General features: G+C 41.7%; 1 protein-coding gene across 1 annotated transcript; it reads right to left on the reverse strand.

Annotated features, from left to right (window-relative positions):
- Positions 1–201: 201 nt before the first annotated feature.
- On the reverse strand, positions 202–16,132 carry LOC113269027 (sulfotransferase 1C1-like). The gene is made up of 7 exons (XM_026517699.2): positions 15,961–16,132; positions 13,690–13,818; positions 6,109–6,206; positions 2,972–3,098; positions 2,109–2,203; positions 542–722; positions 202–314 (listed from the first exon to the last, which is right to left on the reverse strand). The coding sequence occupies exons 1-7, from the start codon at positions 16,130–16,132 to the stop codon at positions 202–204; spliced, it is 915 nt and encodes a 304-aa protein (XP_026373484.1).
- Positions 16,133–16,757: the final 625 nt, after the last annotated feature.

The following is a 16,757-nucleotide window of genomic DNA, read 5'->3' on the forward strand; positions in this document are numbered from 1 at the left end:
AGGATTTGATTTCATCAAACTTCTACTCAGGAAGTGATTATACTTGGATGAAGTATATCATAGTGGCATAGAATCTATGGATAGTGTAGGAAAGGTCAGGATTAGAGGACAGGTGTGGTAGTTTTAAGAATCCTTGATTACGAGGCTCAAATGTCTAAAATCTAGGAAGGAGGTCCTGACGGGTAGGTTACTCTGTTGCCCTCAGATCTCTGTGCGGAAGGTCAGGGTGCTCCCTGCCATCTTCTTCTGGTAGTCCTTGTCAAATTCTTCATTCTGGGCCACAGTGAAATAGTTCTTCCAATCCCCAGGCATTCCTGAAACAAGGCAAAGTCTCAGAGGTTGCCACAGGAGTACAGAGAGGAGGGAGCATGCATCTTTGGAGCCAGCACAAGAATGGGGGGGGGGTTTACCTCTGAAAAATTATGCAGTAGTGTCATTGACAGGATTTAATAATGGGGTATGAAACATTACTGGAAAATCTAAGTGGATCGTGGGTACTACAGAGTCCAATCTGGCTTTTGAGAATATAAATCTTATATACCTTTCCTCATAAAAGGGGAGATAGATTGGTCCATGAGGACAGTAGGCCAAGTGCTGTAGTTGGCCATTGGGTTTTGCTTCATTACATCGAAGGAGGTGTGATAGATGATTTTATTCAGGACTTCTTCCGGCATTTCTTTCTCTAGGAACTTCAATATCTTCTGAATTTCCCGCTTTGGGTCCTACATGTAGAACAGTTATACAAAGCAAAAAAATTGGGCTTTCTATTAGGGATGACATTCTGTTTGGACAAACAGTATTTGGGAGGAATGAGTTAAGCGGTCAGTTCAAATATATTCAGCAAGTATCCCTTAGGTGATGACTTTGTGAAGGCACTGTACCATTTCAGGTGCTGTCATGACACAGAGATGAGAGCTGTTCCTGCCCTCAGGAGGCTCACCCTGCAATAGGGGGATAAATGTAGACATAACTAACTGTAAAACCTCACCCAGAAAACATGCTGCTCGCACACAGAGAGTGTCATGAGATTTGTTGAAAGGAACAATTATGTCTCCTGGTAGAGATCAGGAGAGGTTGTATAGAGGGGGGAAAATTTTGCAGGTGAAGCACAGTATGACATACTCTAGTATTTGAACTACAAAAAATGGCAAAAGAGCCTGTGAGTTTAATAGAAAGTCAGTAAGGGGATGAATACAAGGGATCTCAAGTTGATCCAGAAATGCAAATTCTTGTGCACTGGTTATTTCTGATCAAAGAGTTGTAGAAAAGGAGCTATAGCTTTTTTTTTTTAAAGATTTATTTATTCACTTGAGAGAGAGAGAGAGGGCAGGGGGAAGGTCAGAGGGGGAGAAACCTCAAGCAGAGACCTTCTGAGCACGGAGCAGGACACAGGGCTCTTTCCCATGACTCATGAGATCATGACCTGAGCTGAAACCAAGAGTTGGACACTCAACTGACTGAGCCACCCAGGTGCCCCAGGGAGCTATAGTTTTTTATTGGATTTCTCAGCGTTGGCATAATAAGCAGTTTGTAATTCTAGGATACTAATCCCCAGGGTCATGAGAGTGAATTTGTCATGCTTCTCATACACAGTGACTTGAAAAGGAGAAATCTGTCCTCTGTCACAGTATGTGGGACCAATTCTGCTAAAGTTTATATGGATTAAATTTTGTGATGTGGGTCTGGGGTGTGGAACAGGGAGAAGGAAACTGTCCCTGAGCATTCACTGAACACAACTAGGCACTTTAAAAATGTGACCTCATAAATCCTTATAATAATTTCGTGAGATACAAAATGAGATAACACCCATTTTGTAAGTGAAGACACATGGTTCATGAGTGTCAGGATTAATTCAACTATAAAGACATGTGATATTTCCTGAGAGGGAAGGATCTTCTGGAAATTGTGAACTGAAGCAAAGAAAATTAAGAAGAGCAGAAAAGTAGTTAGAACTTTTGAGGATAAAACTGAGTTGAAAAGAGTGTCATGGAGAGAAAGGACTTGCACCAAAGGCTCTTCCGTGGGCAAGCCCAAATTCCAGGGTCCCAAATGTGGTTTGGTGCACTGGAGAACATGCTGGGTCTGATGAGGATTGCACTGCCTCTCACCTCCTTCATGTCCTCATAGAAGAGGTAGAGAATACGGTGCTGGTCTTTCGCGTCCCACCATCCCTTCACATGGTCATACCAGGAACCCCACAGCACTGGAATGAACAGGGGAGGGGGGCATCAATATCAACTTGAAACTTACAAAATGAGCATGGATGTCTCAAATAAAAGGGACAAAAACAAAGAAGAAAAAGACCCTGGCCAGAATTCTTATTTGCAGAAGACGGGGACTTTTTAATGTTTAAGGAGATGATAAAAAGTATTTTGGATTCCTTGGTTTATATTTCTGCTCTTGAATTTACTACCATATAAGATACTGTGTACTGACCAGGAATCATAATTTTTCTTTCTCCAACATCACTGCATGGTGCCTAGATTAGTGTTATGCAATAAATACTGTCTCCTACTGGGCTGATTTTCATTCTGAAAAATCTATAATTACCAGGTATTTGGGCACCTTACTCTCTGTAATGGTGACTGGGAGGAAGGGAGGTGCACTGGGTGTCTTTTCTTGGCCCTGACAAATCCATTCTGCACCCTCCTCCACCCTGCAAGTTTGACCTCTATGGCCTGTGTCAGTGGGCTCCTTTGCACTCAGGCTTTCACCTGGGATTTGCTAGCAAAAGGCACTGAAAGGCTTTTGGAGGCAGGATGAGAGTGAGAAGGGTGTGTCTATTTCCCTGATGTCCTTCCTGTTGGCTCACTGTGGTGGACTCTTTCCCCTACTGAAGGTCTCAGTTCCTGTTAAGGGGCCTTGTCCTTTCATTAGGTGGCAATGTCTCCCTGCTGGTGTTCACCCCAAAACACTGCACTATCACCTGTTGGTTTCTTTAAACTCTGCCTGTAGCTTTCCTTTTACTCACCTTTTCCAGCTTTGAATGCCTCAATATACTCCTCCCATGTACCAGGGTCAGGCATCATTTTAGTCATTCTTGAGAAATGGTAGTAGGACACCAGAAGGTCCTTTGGATTTCTAGCCACATAGATAATCTGAAATCAACCAGCAAGGGAATTGAGACAGACAGCAAACAAAACAGAGAAATATTACTTCTCAGTGCAGAGGACCATGTTATTAGAAGAATCTTAGACTATCCTATTTGAGTAACTGAACATGCATGCATTTTCTGTGAGCAGGGTGACCACATCTTCCAGTTTGCCCAGACAGAATTCTAATGTATATCTGTGGACTTAGATAATGATTAGGAGCATGCCCCCCCTCTCAAAAGTATCCTGTTTTGCAAGATAAATACTACAGTCGCCCTAACTATGATATTTCTGAAGGCTAACGAGGCCACTGTGGTCTTTTCCATTGTGTGAAAGGTAGGTCCTCCTCGGCTTGCACTAAGCAAGGACTCTAACTAGGTTCTTGCACAGGAAGTAGCTAAAGCAGTCAGCTGTCTAGTCTAGTGTCTTCTGTACATGATGAACTGCAGTCTTACAGATGAATGATCACTTTTACTTTTCTTGTGGTAAGATTGTAGGACCTTTGAGGGCAGTGCTAAGTCTCCCTTTGGAACTGCTTATGATGATTCTTCTCATTGGAAAAGCAGGGTTGTGGTATGGCTGGGGGAGCTGACCTCTTGTCTTCTTGTCCTGTGGTTCCATGCCCACCTGTGCTGCCGTGTGCATTCTCAGCAAAGCCAGGGAGGAGGAGCACATTAATGGTTTCTCAAGCATTTTCCCATGTCTCACTTAACAGAATTTCTGTGTCCAACAGAACGATTTACCCAGTGACATTTCCCTCTCAGGCAATTGTCCCAGGCCCTTGTTTTCCCTACTGCCTTTCCATAGATTGCTGTCTTATAGGAACATGGATCAGGCCTGTTTCTCTGCCCCTTTTCCTATTGCTCGATTTTTCTCTGATATTTATGAGAGCATGTAGGGAAACAAAAACTGACACAACTGCACCATCTTGTCCTAATGTAAATGTATTTCTTTTTTTTTAAATTTATTTGAGAGAGAGAGAGCAGAAGCAGGGGGAGGAAGAGGCAGAGGGAGAAGCAGACTCCCCACTAAGCAGGGAGGAGGTGTGGGGCTTGATCCCAGGACCTGAGATCATGACCTGACCTGAAGGTGGATGCTTAACTGACTGAGCCACCCAGGTGCCCCTGTATATGTATTGCTTAATGTTTGTGTTAATTATTGCTTTTTTTAAGCCTAATTGTGAAGGGACAGTCTGGGCTAGACAGGGAGCATATTCAGTGTGCTTGTGGTGGGCTTCAGATGACTGGGTGTGACTTAATGTCCAATACGTTTTCTGCTGATCCATCTGTGTGAGTCCCCTATGGCTGCTATAATAAATTCCCACAGATGAAGTGGCTTAAAAAAATAAGAAATTTATTCTCTTATGGTTCTGGAGGCTAGCTTTCAGTAGGCTCAGGTCAAGCTGTTGGCAGGGCTGGTCCCTTTGGTGATGTTAGGGGAGAATCCCTTCCCTTGTTGTTGCTAGTATCTGGAAGCCACCTGTATTCCTTGGCTCTTGATCCAATCCCTGGCTTCACTTGTCACATCTCCTACTTCTTCCTCTGAACTTCTTGCCTCCCTCTTATAAGGATCCTTGTGATGATATTTAGGGTCCACCTAGATAATCCAGGATAATCTTCCATCTCAAGATCCCCAACTTAATTACATCTGCAAAGCCCATTTTACTGTATAGGATACCATTCAGTTTCTGCTGATTAGGACATGGATATCTTTAGGGGATGGTTATTTAGCTCACCACTGCATCATAAAATGAAAATCTTGGGCTAAGCTCTCTAAGGTCACTTCCTACTCAAATAATCCACAATTCTGAGGAGATAAAGGGAGGCGTTGTCATTGAGATTTTTACATTTTTAGAAAGCCTGATTTTACAAAAAGAAGGTACTAATATGATGATTGACAAGATGTTATTGTGTCTTCTGACATTGAGTCTACAATATCATTTGGAAATAATATTTCTTCTTGAGCAATAGTCACATATAAGTGAAGTTACCTATCTGTGTGTATAAAGCAGGAAGTTTTCACAAGTCAAGGTGACCTGGATGTAATCTCAGGGAAGCAGATCAAGAATGGGATAGCATTTTGATCTACGGAATCCTATTCAGTTGTATTGTACCTTGTTTGGAGATGGGCAAGATGAAGAGCTGGTGACTCAGAGAAGCCCAGAAAAAAGAGAGTAAAAAACAATCACTTGCACTGTGTATCTGAACACTGCATGGAGCTGAGAGTGTTTTGGCTAACAGACTTGACCCTTATGGTTTCCTTGGTAAGGGTTCAGTGTGGGTTTCTAAAGTAGCTTGCTCACAGAGATAAGACATGCTGGTCTAGCTGATACAGGCATTTGATTCTGCTGGATGGATACAGTTTTCATGGCAAATTTATAAATTATAAATTTATTTGACTTATATTCCATAAGTCATTGATTTTAAGACTCACTGATGAAGCAGATATCAAAAAGAAACACTAGTATATATGATGTATATTACATATTGAACCTGAATTTGGAAGTGTCAAAATAAATGAAAATTTTTGAAAATGGAGCACATAGAGGTGTAACAGTTCCTGGGAGCTTGCTCCATGAGATATCCTCTAAGGGTGGCTAATATAGTATCATCCTCCTTTGTCTTTCTCTACCTTTCTTTCCACAGGTTTTCCCTAAACAAATCCCTTTTATGTCTTCCTTGGCCTTGGCTTTTGCTTCTTAGATGATCTGAACCAAGATAATAGCCTTTTTCAGAAAAGATGTGCTTTGTTCCATGACTGTCTTTGGCTATGGCTTAATTGGCAACCAACCAGAATGATTTAATCTCAAAAGTTCCTGGTATGTACCCACAAATAATGTTTTGAAGGAAGGCTGGATCCGTGATGGAGTATGTGGGAATGTGGGAGTAATGCCACCATCTCCCCTATAGCTCCATTGGATATTTATCTTTCAACATCTTTGATTGTTTCTACTTAGATGGAGACATTGTCTGTCCACACTGACCAAAACTGGGTTTGTAAAGTTGGTTTTCCTTACCTTTGAATTTTCTTTCCAGAAAGAAGGTGGCAACAACTGAACAGGCAGGTGAGTCTTCATAGTTCTAGGCGAAGGCATTTTGTTGGCTAGATCCAGACCTGGGAAAGAAGGCCACACATTTAGCTGAACACTTCTCATCAGCTCCATGAATTCAATATTATAGTTTCATCAAATATCTGAAATGAGGTTTACCAAATAGCTGGCTCTGCCTAAAATTATGGTTTTACATGTCTAAATACTTCCCTCCTAATGACACCTTTACTATCCATTCAGTTAGAGGAAAGCACTAATAAAATAGTGGCAACCACTGAGGCAACAGTCCTCTACTTATTTGCTGGGTATTGGTTATACTTGTGTGGGAAGATGAAGATGCTTTGGGAGGTATGAGGTTGGTGCAACTATGACCCCAACGAGCACTTGGATATTTTGTCCTTTGGGGTTTTCTATTATTGCAATGGGGAGTAGATTAAGGCAGCTGGACAAGAACTGGCATCCTTTTTAAGGGAGGTGGGTCATTCGCCAGCTCTGCAAGGTTAGCAGTCCCACGTAAATAGCTTCAGACTTCTTTTAACCTTTACTTTCCAGGCCAAGAACTGCAACAGCCACCAGTCACACACCAGCACTGGGTTCTGTGCTGGGGTGTATTTTCAGATGAAAAATGGAACCTTACAGTGGTCAAGTAATTTCTCCAAGTTAGTAAATGTGACAGCAAGGACTGGAAATCAGTTAGTCTGTGGTATGGAAAGCCATAGAGGGTGAGGACCAAGAGACTTTGTGGAAAGCAGCAGACAAGGAACAACTGGATAAATCACAGATAAAATCCTTCGTGGAAATAGAACATCCAATGCTGAGTGTTGAAATACCAAATACCGGAGCACGTGGATGGCTCAGGCAGTTAAGCGTCTGCTTTCAGCTTAGCTCATGATCCCAGGGTCCTGGGATTGATCCCCACGTACAGCTCCCTGCTCTGTGGGGTGTCTGCTTCTCTCTCTCCCTTTGCCCCTCTGCCTCCCCCTGCTTGTGCTCACTCTTGCTCTCTCTTGCTCAAATAAATAAATAAAATCTTAAAAAAAAAAACCACAACCAAATACAGACTGGGATTTGGCCACACACATTATCAAACTCAGAGGTGGGGGCTTGCAAGTGAGGCAGAGTAGCAACCTTGGTTGGAGAAGCACAGCTTCAGGTGGAGAATCAAATATATAGAGAAGGGGAGGCACCCCCTAGAAACCCAGCAGTGATGGGAAAGAAGGAAGTAAGAGGAAGAAAATTAATATTCCTGCAGAAAGAAAAGAAATAGCCTGCTAATTCCTCCTACCCCCCAACCACCAATACCCCCTAGAAACCCAACAGTGATGGGAAAGAAGGAAGTAAGAGGAAGAAAATTAATATTCCTGCAGAAAGAAAAGAAATAGCCTGCTAATTCCTCCTACCCCCCAACCACCAATACCACCTATAAACAAAACTGCACAGTGGAAGACAGACTGGACAGAAAAGGGTGATTTCAAACTAGGAACTATGGCAATGAAATGAATACAAACAGAAAAAAGCACGTCTCATGAATATAAAACTGCTATAAAAACCAGAAAAGGCAAATCAAGGCCTTTAACCTGATGAAAATTGTAGCCCTAAACGCAACTACAAACCTAAACAAAATTGTAACATGACACTCCAAACTTAATTAAATATTCAAAACAAACATTTGGAAATACAAACAAGTAACTCAGAAATACAAATATTAGGAACCAAAATAACCCCCTCCCCTCCACACACATACAAAAGAGGAACGGGACAAATGAAAAAGATTTGATGGAACTCAGGAGAGAAATAGAAGACACAGTAGCTTAAGAAGTGAAGATTAAATCATAAGGTTGACAGCGAAGGATAGGTTTGAAAGAAAATTTAATAAAAGGAGTTGAAGAAAAGCAAGAGATAGCCAAGCAATGGGCAGTGAGGAAATAAAGAAGTAAAAAGGGTCAGAGAGAAGGTGTCTGAGCTGGAAGACAGGTGCAGTGGCTCTAATGTGGGCATAAACTTGAGAAGAAAATGAAAACAGTGAAATAGAACTAATATTTAAATCTGCAATCTGAACAAACTTTCTGGAAAAGAAGACTTGAATTTGCCTCTGTTGAGATTTTATCTTAACTAGTCCATAGTATTGCTATCTCGTCATCCTTTCTGTGTGACCAAGTGTCCTGCAGGGGCCTTGAACTGACCCTGCCCCTCCTGCAGGTCATGCACCAGCTGCACAACAGCCTGCAGAGATTCCCCAGTGGCCCTGGGATCAACAGTCTCCCCCACATCCCAAGGCCTTCCCCTGGAGCCCTCCCTTAGATAAGAACCCTGCAGAGCTTACCAAAACACTGCTCCTTTTGGTTTGAATTAACCAATCCGGTCTTAGTCAAGAAACCCCCAAAATTTCCCCCTGTAGACCCTAGTAAGGGTATGTGCCCCAGGTCCTCTCTCTCTGCCTGCACCCTGTCTCGACCTTCCTGTTTGGTCCCTTGAGTCATGCCCTGTACTTCCTCTAAGACCTGGGAGTAGTAAACCTCTCTATTTCAATTCCCTGTGGTTTTTTTCTTAAACTGAGGTTCACCAGCCCACAAAGTCACAATTGGCGTCACAAGCAGGATGGATTGAATCAGTTTGCCTTTGATAATGAGGAATGCATGTTAGCTGCAAATAGCTTATTTTTTTAATAATAATTTTTTATTATGTTATGTTAGTCACCATACAGTATATCCTTAGTTTTTGATGTAATGTTCCATGATTCATTATTTGCATATAACACCCAGTACAACATGCAATATGTGCCCTCCTTAATACCCATCATCAGCCTATCCCAATCCTCCACCCCTGTCCCGTCTGAAGCCCTCAGTTTGTTTCCCAGAGTCCACAGTCTTTCATGGTTCATTCCCCCTTCTGTTTATCCCCCTTCATTCTTCCCTTCCTTCTCCTACCAATCTTACTATTTCTTATGGTCCATAAATGAGTGAAACCATATGATAATTGTCTTTCTCTGCTTGACTTATTTCACTTAGCATAATCTCCTCCAGTCCCACCCGTGTTGCTGCAAATGTTGGGTAATCATTCTTTCTGATGGCTGAGTAATATCTCATTGTATATATGGACCATGTCTTCTTAATCCAGTCATCTGTTAAAGGGCATCTCGGCTCCATCCACAATTTGGCTATTGTGGACAATGCTGTGAACATTGGGGTGCATATGGCCCTTCTCTTCACTACGTCTGTATCTTTGGGGTAAATACCCGGTAGTGCAATGGCTGGATCACAGGGTAGCTCAATGTTTAACTTTTTAAGGGACCCCCCACACTGTTTTCCAAAGTGGCTGTACCAACTTGCATTTCCACCAACAGTGTAGGAGGGATCACCTTTCTCCACATCCTCTCCAACAATTGTTGTCTCTTGCCTTGTCAATTTTTGCCATTCTAACTGGCATTAGGTGGTATGTCAGTGTGGTTTTGATTTGAATTTCCCTGATGGCTAATGATTTTGAACATTTTTTCATGTGTCTGTTAGCCATTTGTATGTCTTCATTGGAAAAGTGTCTGTTCATATCTTCTGCCCATTTTTTGAATTGATTATTTGTTTCTTGTGTATTGAGTTTACGAATCTTTGTAGATCTTGGATACTAGACTTTTATCTGTAGTGTCATTTGTAAATATCTTCTCCCATTCCGTGGGCTGCCTCTTAGTTTTTTTGACTGTTTCCTTGGCTGTGCAGAAGCTTTTTACCTTGATGAAGTCCCACAAGTTCATTTTTTCTTTTGTTTCTCTTGCCTTTGCAGATATGTCATGAAAAAGTTGCTGTGGCTGATGTGAAAGAGGATGCAGCCTATGTTTTCCTCTATGATTTTGATGGATTCCTGCCTCACATCGAGGTCTTTCATCCATTTCGAGCTTATCTTTGTGTATGATGTGAGATAGTGGTCAAGTTTCATTCTTAAGAAATTGATTATTTATTTATTTATTTATTTATTTATTTATTTATTTTAATGATTTTTTATTATATTGTGTTAGTCACCATACAGTACATTCCCGATTTCTGATGTAAGGCTCGATGATTCATTAGTTGCCTATAACATCCAGTGCACCATGCAATACATGCCCTCCTTACTACCCATCACCAGTCTATCCCATTCCCCCACCCCCTCCCCTCTGAAGCCCTCAGTTTGTTTCTCAGAGTCCATAGTCTCTCATGCTTCATTCCCCCTTCTGATTACCCCCCCTTTCTTTATCCCTTTCTTCCCCTACTGATCATCCTAGTTCTTATGTTCCATAGATGAGAGAAATCATATGATAGTTGTCTTTCTCTGATTGACTTATTTCACTTAGCATTATCTCTTCCAGTGCCGTCCATGTTGCAGCAAATGTTGAGAATTCGTTCTTTCTGATGGCTGAGTAATATTCCATTGTATATATGGACCACAACTTCTTAATCCAGTCATCTATTGAAGGGCATCTTGGCTCCTTCCACGATATAGCTATTGTGGACAATGCTGCTATGAAGATTGGGGTGCATGTGGCCCTTCTCTTCACTACGTCTGTATCTTTGGGGTAAATACCCAGTAGTGCAATGGCTGGATCACAGGGTAGCTCAATTTTTAACTTTTTAAGGGACCTCCACACTGTTTTCCAGAGTGGCTGTACCAACTTGCATTCCCACCAACAATGTAGGAGGGATCCCCTTTCTCCACATCCTCTCCAACAATTGTTGTTTCTTGCCTTGTCAATTTTTGCCATTCTAACTGGCGTAAGGTGGTATCTCAGTGTGGTTTTGATTTGAATTTCCCTGATGGCTAATGATTTTGAACATTTTTTCATGTGTCTGTTAACCATTTGTATGTCTTCATTGGAAAAGTGTCTGTTCATATCTTCTGCCCATTTTTTGATTTGTTTGTTTCTCATGTACTGAGTTTGAGAAGTTCTTTGTAGATCTTGGATACCAGTCCTTTATCTGTAGTATCATTTGTAAATATCTTCTCCCATTCCGTGGGCTGCCTCTTAGTTTTTTTGACTGTTTCCTTGGCCGTGCGGTAGCTTTTTATCTTGATGAAGTCCCACAACTTCATTTTATCTTTTGTTTCTCTTGCCTTTGGGGATGTGTCATGAAAAAGGTTGCTTTGGCTGATGTCATAGAGGTTGCAGCCTATGTTCTCCTCTAGGATTTTGATGGATTCCTGTCTCACATCGAGGTCTTTCATCCATTTGGAGTTTATCTTTGTGTATGGTGTGAGATAGTGGTCAAGTTTCATTCTTTTGCATGTAGCTGTCCAATTTTCCCAGCACCATTTATTGAAGAGACTGTCTTTTTCCCACCGGATGTTTTTTCCTGCTTTATCAAATATTATTTACCCAAAGAGCCGAGGGTCCATTTCTGGGTTCTCTATTCTGTTCCATTGGTCTATATGTCTGTTTTTGTGCCAGTACCAAGCTGTCTTTGTGATCACAGCTTTGTAGTACAGCTCGAAATCCGGCATTGTGATGCCTCCAGCTTTGTTTTTCCTTTTCAACAGTTCCTTGGAGATTCGGGGCCTTTTCTGTTTCCATACAAATTTGAGGACTATTTGTTCCAGTTCTTTGAAAAATGTCCTCAGTATTTTGATCGGGATAGCATTGAAAGTGTAGATTGCTCTGGGTAGCATGGACATTTTAACTATGTTAATTCTTCCGATCCATGAGCATGGAATATCTTTCCATCTTTTTATGTCTTCCTCAATGTCTTTCAAGAGTGATTTATAGTTTCTAGAATATAGGTCCTTTACGTCTCTGGTTAAGTTAATTCCAAGGTAGCGTATGGTTTTTGGTGCTATTGTAAATGGGATGGATTCCCTAATTTCTCTTTCTTCGGTCTCGTTATTCATGTATAGAAATGCATCTGATTTCTGAGCATTGATTTTGTATCCCTCCACATTACTGAATTGCTCTATAACTTCTAATAGCTTGGGAGTGGATTCTTTTGGGTTTTCCATATAGAGTATCATGTCATCTGTGAAGAGAGACATTTTGACTTCTTCTTTGCCGATTTGGATACCTTTGATCCCTTTTTATTGTCTGATTGCTGTTGCAAGGACTTCTTGTACTATGTTGAATAATAGTGGCACGAGTGGGCATCCTTGTCATGTTCCTGATCTTAAGGGAAAGGCTTCCAGCTTTTCCCCATTGAGAATAATATTTGCAGTAGGCTTTTCATAGATGGGTTTTATGAGATTGAGGAATGTACCTTGTATCCCTACACTCTGAAGGGTTTTAATCAGGAAAGGATGCTGTATTTTGTCAAATGCTTTTTCTGCATCTATTGAGAGAATCGTATGATTTTTGAATTTTTCTTTCTGGATAAAATCTATGACATTGATTGATTTGTGATTGTTGAACCACCCTTGCATCCCAGGGATGAATCCCACTTGATCGTGATGGATAATCCTTTTAATGTACTGTTGGATTCTATTAGCAAGTATCTTGTTGAGGATTTTGAAGTCCATATTCATTAGGGAAATCGGTCTGTCATTCTCCTTTTTGATGGGGTCTTTGCCTGGTTTGGGGATCAAGGTAATATTAGCGTCATCGAATGAGTTTGGTAGCTTTCCTTCTGTTTCTATTTTTTGAAATAGCTTTAGAAGAATAGGTATTATTTCTTCTTTGAATGTTTGGTAGAATTCCCCAGGAAAACCGTCCGGGCCTGGAGTTTTGTTTTTTGGAGGGTTGTTTATCACTGTTTCAATCTCTTCATAATTAATTTCCCTGTTTAAAAAATCAATTTCTTCCTGTTTCAGTCTTGGTAGTTTATAGGTTTCCAGGAAGTCCTCCATCTCTTTCAGATGGCTTAATTTATTGGCATAAAGCTGTTGATAAAAGTTTCTAATAATCCTTCCGGTTTCATTGTTGTTGGTTGTGACCTCTCCTTTTTCATTCATAATTTTATTAATTTGGGTCCTTTCTCTATTCTTTTGGATAAGTCTTGCCAGTGGTCTGTCAATTTTATTAATTCTCTCAGAGAACCTGCTTCTAGTTCTGTTGATCTGCTCTACTGTACTCCTGGTTTCTAATTCATTGATCTCTGCTCTAATCTTGGTCAACTGCTTCCTCATGCATGGATTAGGCCTGTCCCTCTGTTGCTGTTCCAGCTTCTTGAGGTGAGAATATAAAAACTGCATGAGATACTATGGACTCTTAGAAACAAACTGAGGGCTTCAGAGGGGAGGAGGGTGGGGGAACAGGATAGGCTGGTGATGGGTAGTAAGGAGGACACATATTGCACGGTGCACTGGGTGTTATACGCAACTAATGAATCATAGAACTTTACATAAAAAACCAGGGATGTACTGTATGGTGACTAACATAATATGATTAAAAAAAACATTAAAAAAAAGAAGAGAGATTTGAAAGTCTTATTTCCCAGTTGAAGTGAGTACATTGACCTTTACCTCTTTTCCAGTGTCCTTTGGAAATATTTTCCAGAAGCCTGATTGTAGAAACAATTCTCTTTTCAAATGCAAACTGACCTAGCACAGTGGTCATTGGTCTTAGTTACAGACTCGTGGGTTTTAGTTGGGCAAACTTACCTGAGTTGAGGGGTGGGGGTAGAGCCCACTCAATGAAAGGATGCCGGTCAAAGGTGCTGGCCCTCTGGCACTTCTGCACATCTCCATCATTTTGGATCATGTCCACAATCTCTTGTGTCCAGGTTGTGCCTAGAGCATTAGTTGTTGTCAATTCCATCCACTCACTGCACACTTTAATTAATTTCCTAATTATTTATGTATTCGGTAAAACTCACATACACTGAGTGTTAAGTGAAATCAGCTCACTTATCACCTCCTCTTTAATCCCCCATGCCTCATATAGGGCTTTGCACCTAGTAAATGTAGTTTGAGTGAATGTGTATTGAATCAAATGAACATAGGGAGATATAAAGGTGAATTAACCACTGTCCCTGTCCTAGCAAGTTTACAATCTTTTTGTAGGAGTTAAGTTAGGACAGAGACTACCTCTTGCCTAACTTATATCCATTCTTTCCTTCTTTCTCAAATTAATAGATCCTTATTTTTAGCTGGGCATATAGCTACTTGCCTCAAAGGTAATATTTTCCAGTCTTTCTTGCATGATGTGGTCGTGCCATCTGGGAAGTTGTCTTTCAAAGGAAGGAACATGACCTTATTCCTCCCTTCCTACATTCTTGCTGCTTTTTGGAATGTGTGCAGAAAGTTAGAAAGAGTCGGGGTCTTCAATGATCAATGCAGCCACGATTTTAGCCCTGACTACTAATCTCCAGACTTCTTTTTCCTTTGGGTGTTCTGACACTTGTAGCCAAATTGAATCCTAATGGACACTGAAGAGGAGTGCAAATAGACATATAGGTTGATAAAGAGCTAGACTGTGCTCACTGTCCACCAGATATCCGTTTTCCTTTTTCCACCAAAAGTATTTGGTGTCTCTCTGACTCTTAGCCAAACCTGCTGCTCACAGATATATATGACATATACACAGATAACTAGAAGATTAACAGTATACAGTAAGAGCTAAAAAGGATGCGTAAAGGGCTACAGGAGTTCAGAGGAAGAGGGCCAACTTACTGTGGAAGGGGTCAGTAAGGCTCAGTTCAGATGGTAGCTTTGGAGTGAAGAGTTGGAGCAGGACTGGAATGTTCATCTGCATTAAGAAGCCAGGGCATCCCAGGCTCCCAGGTTGGGGGCCTCAGGAGCCAGGATCAAGACAGTCACATTTCCGAATTGGAAAGTGTAAGTGGGCTCACAGGGGGTAAGAGGTGGTGGGTAGGGGAGGGAATAAGGCTGGAGACTCGGGGACCGTCCTGAGGGGACTTGGGATTGACTGTATAATTTCAAAGGTGAGCTGAAAAAAAACTCCTGCTCTGAGGTAAAATGCAAATTCAAGTTCAGTTCTGGGCAGGAGACGTGTCCAGTGCAACCCAGATAGGAAAGGAGATTCTTGAGGAATTGAGCCCTGCTGACAGGAAGCCTCTGCCCTAGTTTTAAGTAATGCTGAGTCGTGAGAACAGAGCGAGGCTAAGGTGGGACTTCCCAGCCACAGAGGACAGAAACAGTCCAAGGAAAGTTCCAAGAACTGTGGTGAACAGACTCTTTTCTGAAATCTTTCTAGTTATGAATACCGAAAGTTTCTCTTGTGGGTTAAATGGCCACTGAGAGACCTTCCCAAACTGCTTACAGCTTCAAGTTCATCACCTTGATGTTACAAATGCAGGTAATTCAGGGGGATTGTCATTCTATGGCCTCCCCAGTTAGGATGTTCTCTGTTCCTCCACCCCTGCACAAGCCTCGCAACACCTTGTCTTTGCAGACCCTCACTTTTGTTACAGTCTCCTCTTCATTTTATAAGATCCTGGTAAGTGTCACCTCCCCTTTCCCAGATCCTTCCCACTGTACTTGTGTGGGTGTTGGACCCAAAGCTATTAGAATATTTCATATTGGGGTGAAAGTCCTCATTTCCACATTGGTGTCCCCCCTATTAAGAGATGTTTCTTATGGGCAAGGAATGTGTCACTTTCCGGATTACTTACTGGATGGGAACCAGGAGTGGCAGGGTTGTCAAGATTACTGTGAGAATTTCTGTATAATTTCTCAGACTCTGCTTTTAAATAATCTTGTAATTCATTTGGTCCTTTGAGGATCTGGGATTCTACCTAAGTTAACAGGAGGACCTTGGATCCTGGGGGATTGGAGCTCAGAAGCAAGTCTGGTTTCATTTCTCTCAGGGGCAGCCCTGGTGAAAATCTGCATTTTTAAAATAGGGAGGCCCCTCGAGTCATCACAACTCTTCTACAGCTGGCTTCCCCACCACCAGTTTCCTAAACCTACCTGCCTTTGCATAGGATGCAATGAGGAGATCATCAGGTTTTGCTTGGAAATTCCAGATGTTGTCCCAGTTATCACATATTATCTTGGTCAGAAGGACTCCATCCACTTCCCTGGTTTCTGGTTGTATGTATTTTCCCACCAGCTGGAGATCTTTTATTTCTTCCGGGGACATCTTTCTATGTAGGCTTACCAGACAGATGCTTAAAAGAAAGGTATGCTTGTGTCAATGCTCAAAACAGTCATTCCTGTTAAGAAAAACATTCTTTGAGAAAGTTAGGAGAGGTATAGTGGGCATTCATTACTATGCTTAATGTTAATTTAAGTGAGAGAAGTCAAAACAGGGGGAGTCAGAAGCATTTTCAATAGCTTCGTTTCAGGGTGTCAAGATGGTAAAGACACAATCACATTTCAGAAGAAAGCACATTGGGAGATGTGCTAGACCAGATAGGTCTTGATGGGCTTATTAGAGATGGCCTGAGGCCTGAGTGACAGGAGGGGACCAGGTCAGAAGACCGCTAAGCTCACAGGCCCTTGTCAAGTTTGGCAATAAGAGGGCCAGAATGGAATCAGCACTTAGGCTGGCCATCTACAAATCAGCATTGAGGGATGCTGTGGGTGGGTTGGTGAAATCACATCTGACCTACACAGTTCTAGAGCTGACATGAGTCACAGAGCAGGTGGGGCAGAAATAAACTCATATTAGGGTTCCCTTTCCACACAATGGCCATCAAAACATTTCAGTGTGTCAGGTCTGGATTATATGAGTCTCTTTGTGCATCCATAGCTCCAGGCGTCAC

The sequence above is a fragment of the Ursus arctos genome, unplaced genomic scaffold (genome assembly GCF_023065955.2).
Source record: "Ursus arctos isolate Adak ecotype North America unplaced genomic scaffold, UrsArc2.0 scaffold_8, whole genome shotgun sequence".
NCBI lineage: Eukaryota > Metazoa > Chordata > Mammalia > Carnivora > Ursidae > Ursus > Ursus arctos.

Coding starts and splice junctions, on each gene's coding strand:
- LOC113269027 (XM_026517699.2), bottom strand. CDS start 16,132: ATGTCCCCGGAAGAAATAAAAGATCTCCAGCTGGTGGGAAAATACATA. Junction 2,204..2,971: donor GGCATTCAAAGCTGGAAAAG/GTGAGTAAAAGG, acceptor TGTTCATTCCAG/TGCTGTGGGGTTCCTGGTAT. Junction 723..2,108: donor TCTATGAGGACATGAAGGAG/GTGAGAGGCAGT, acceptor TTCTACATGTAG/GACCCAAAGCGGGAAATTCA.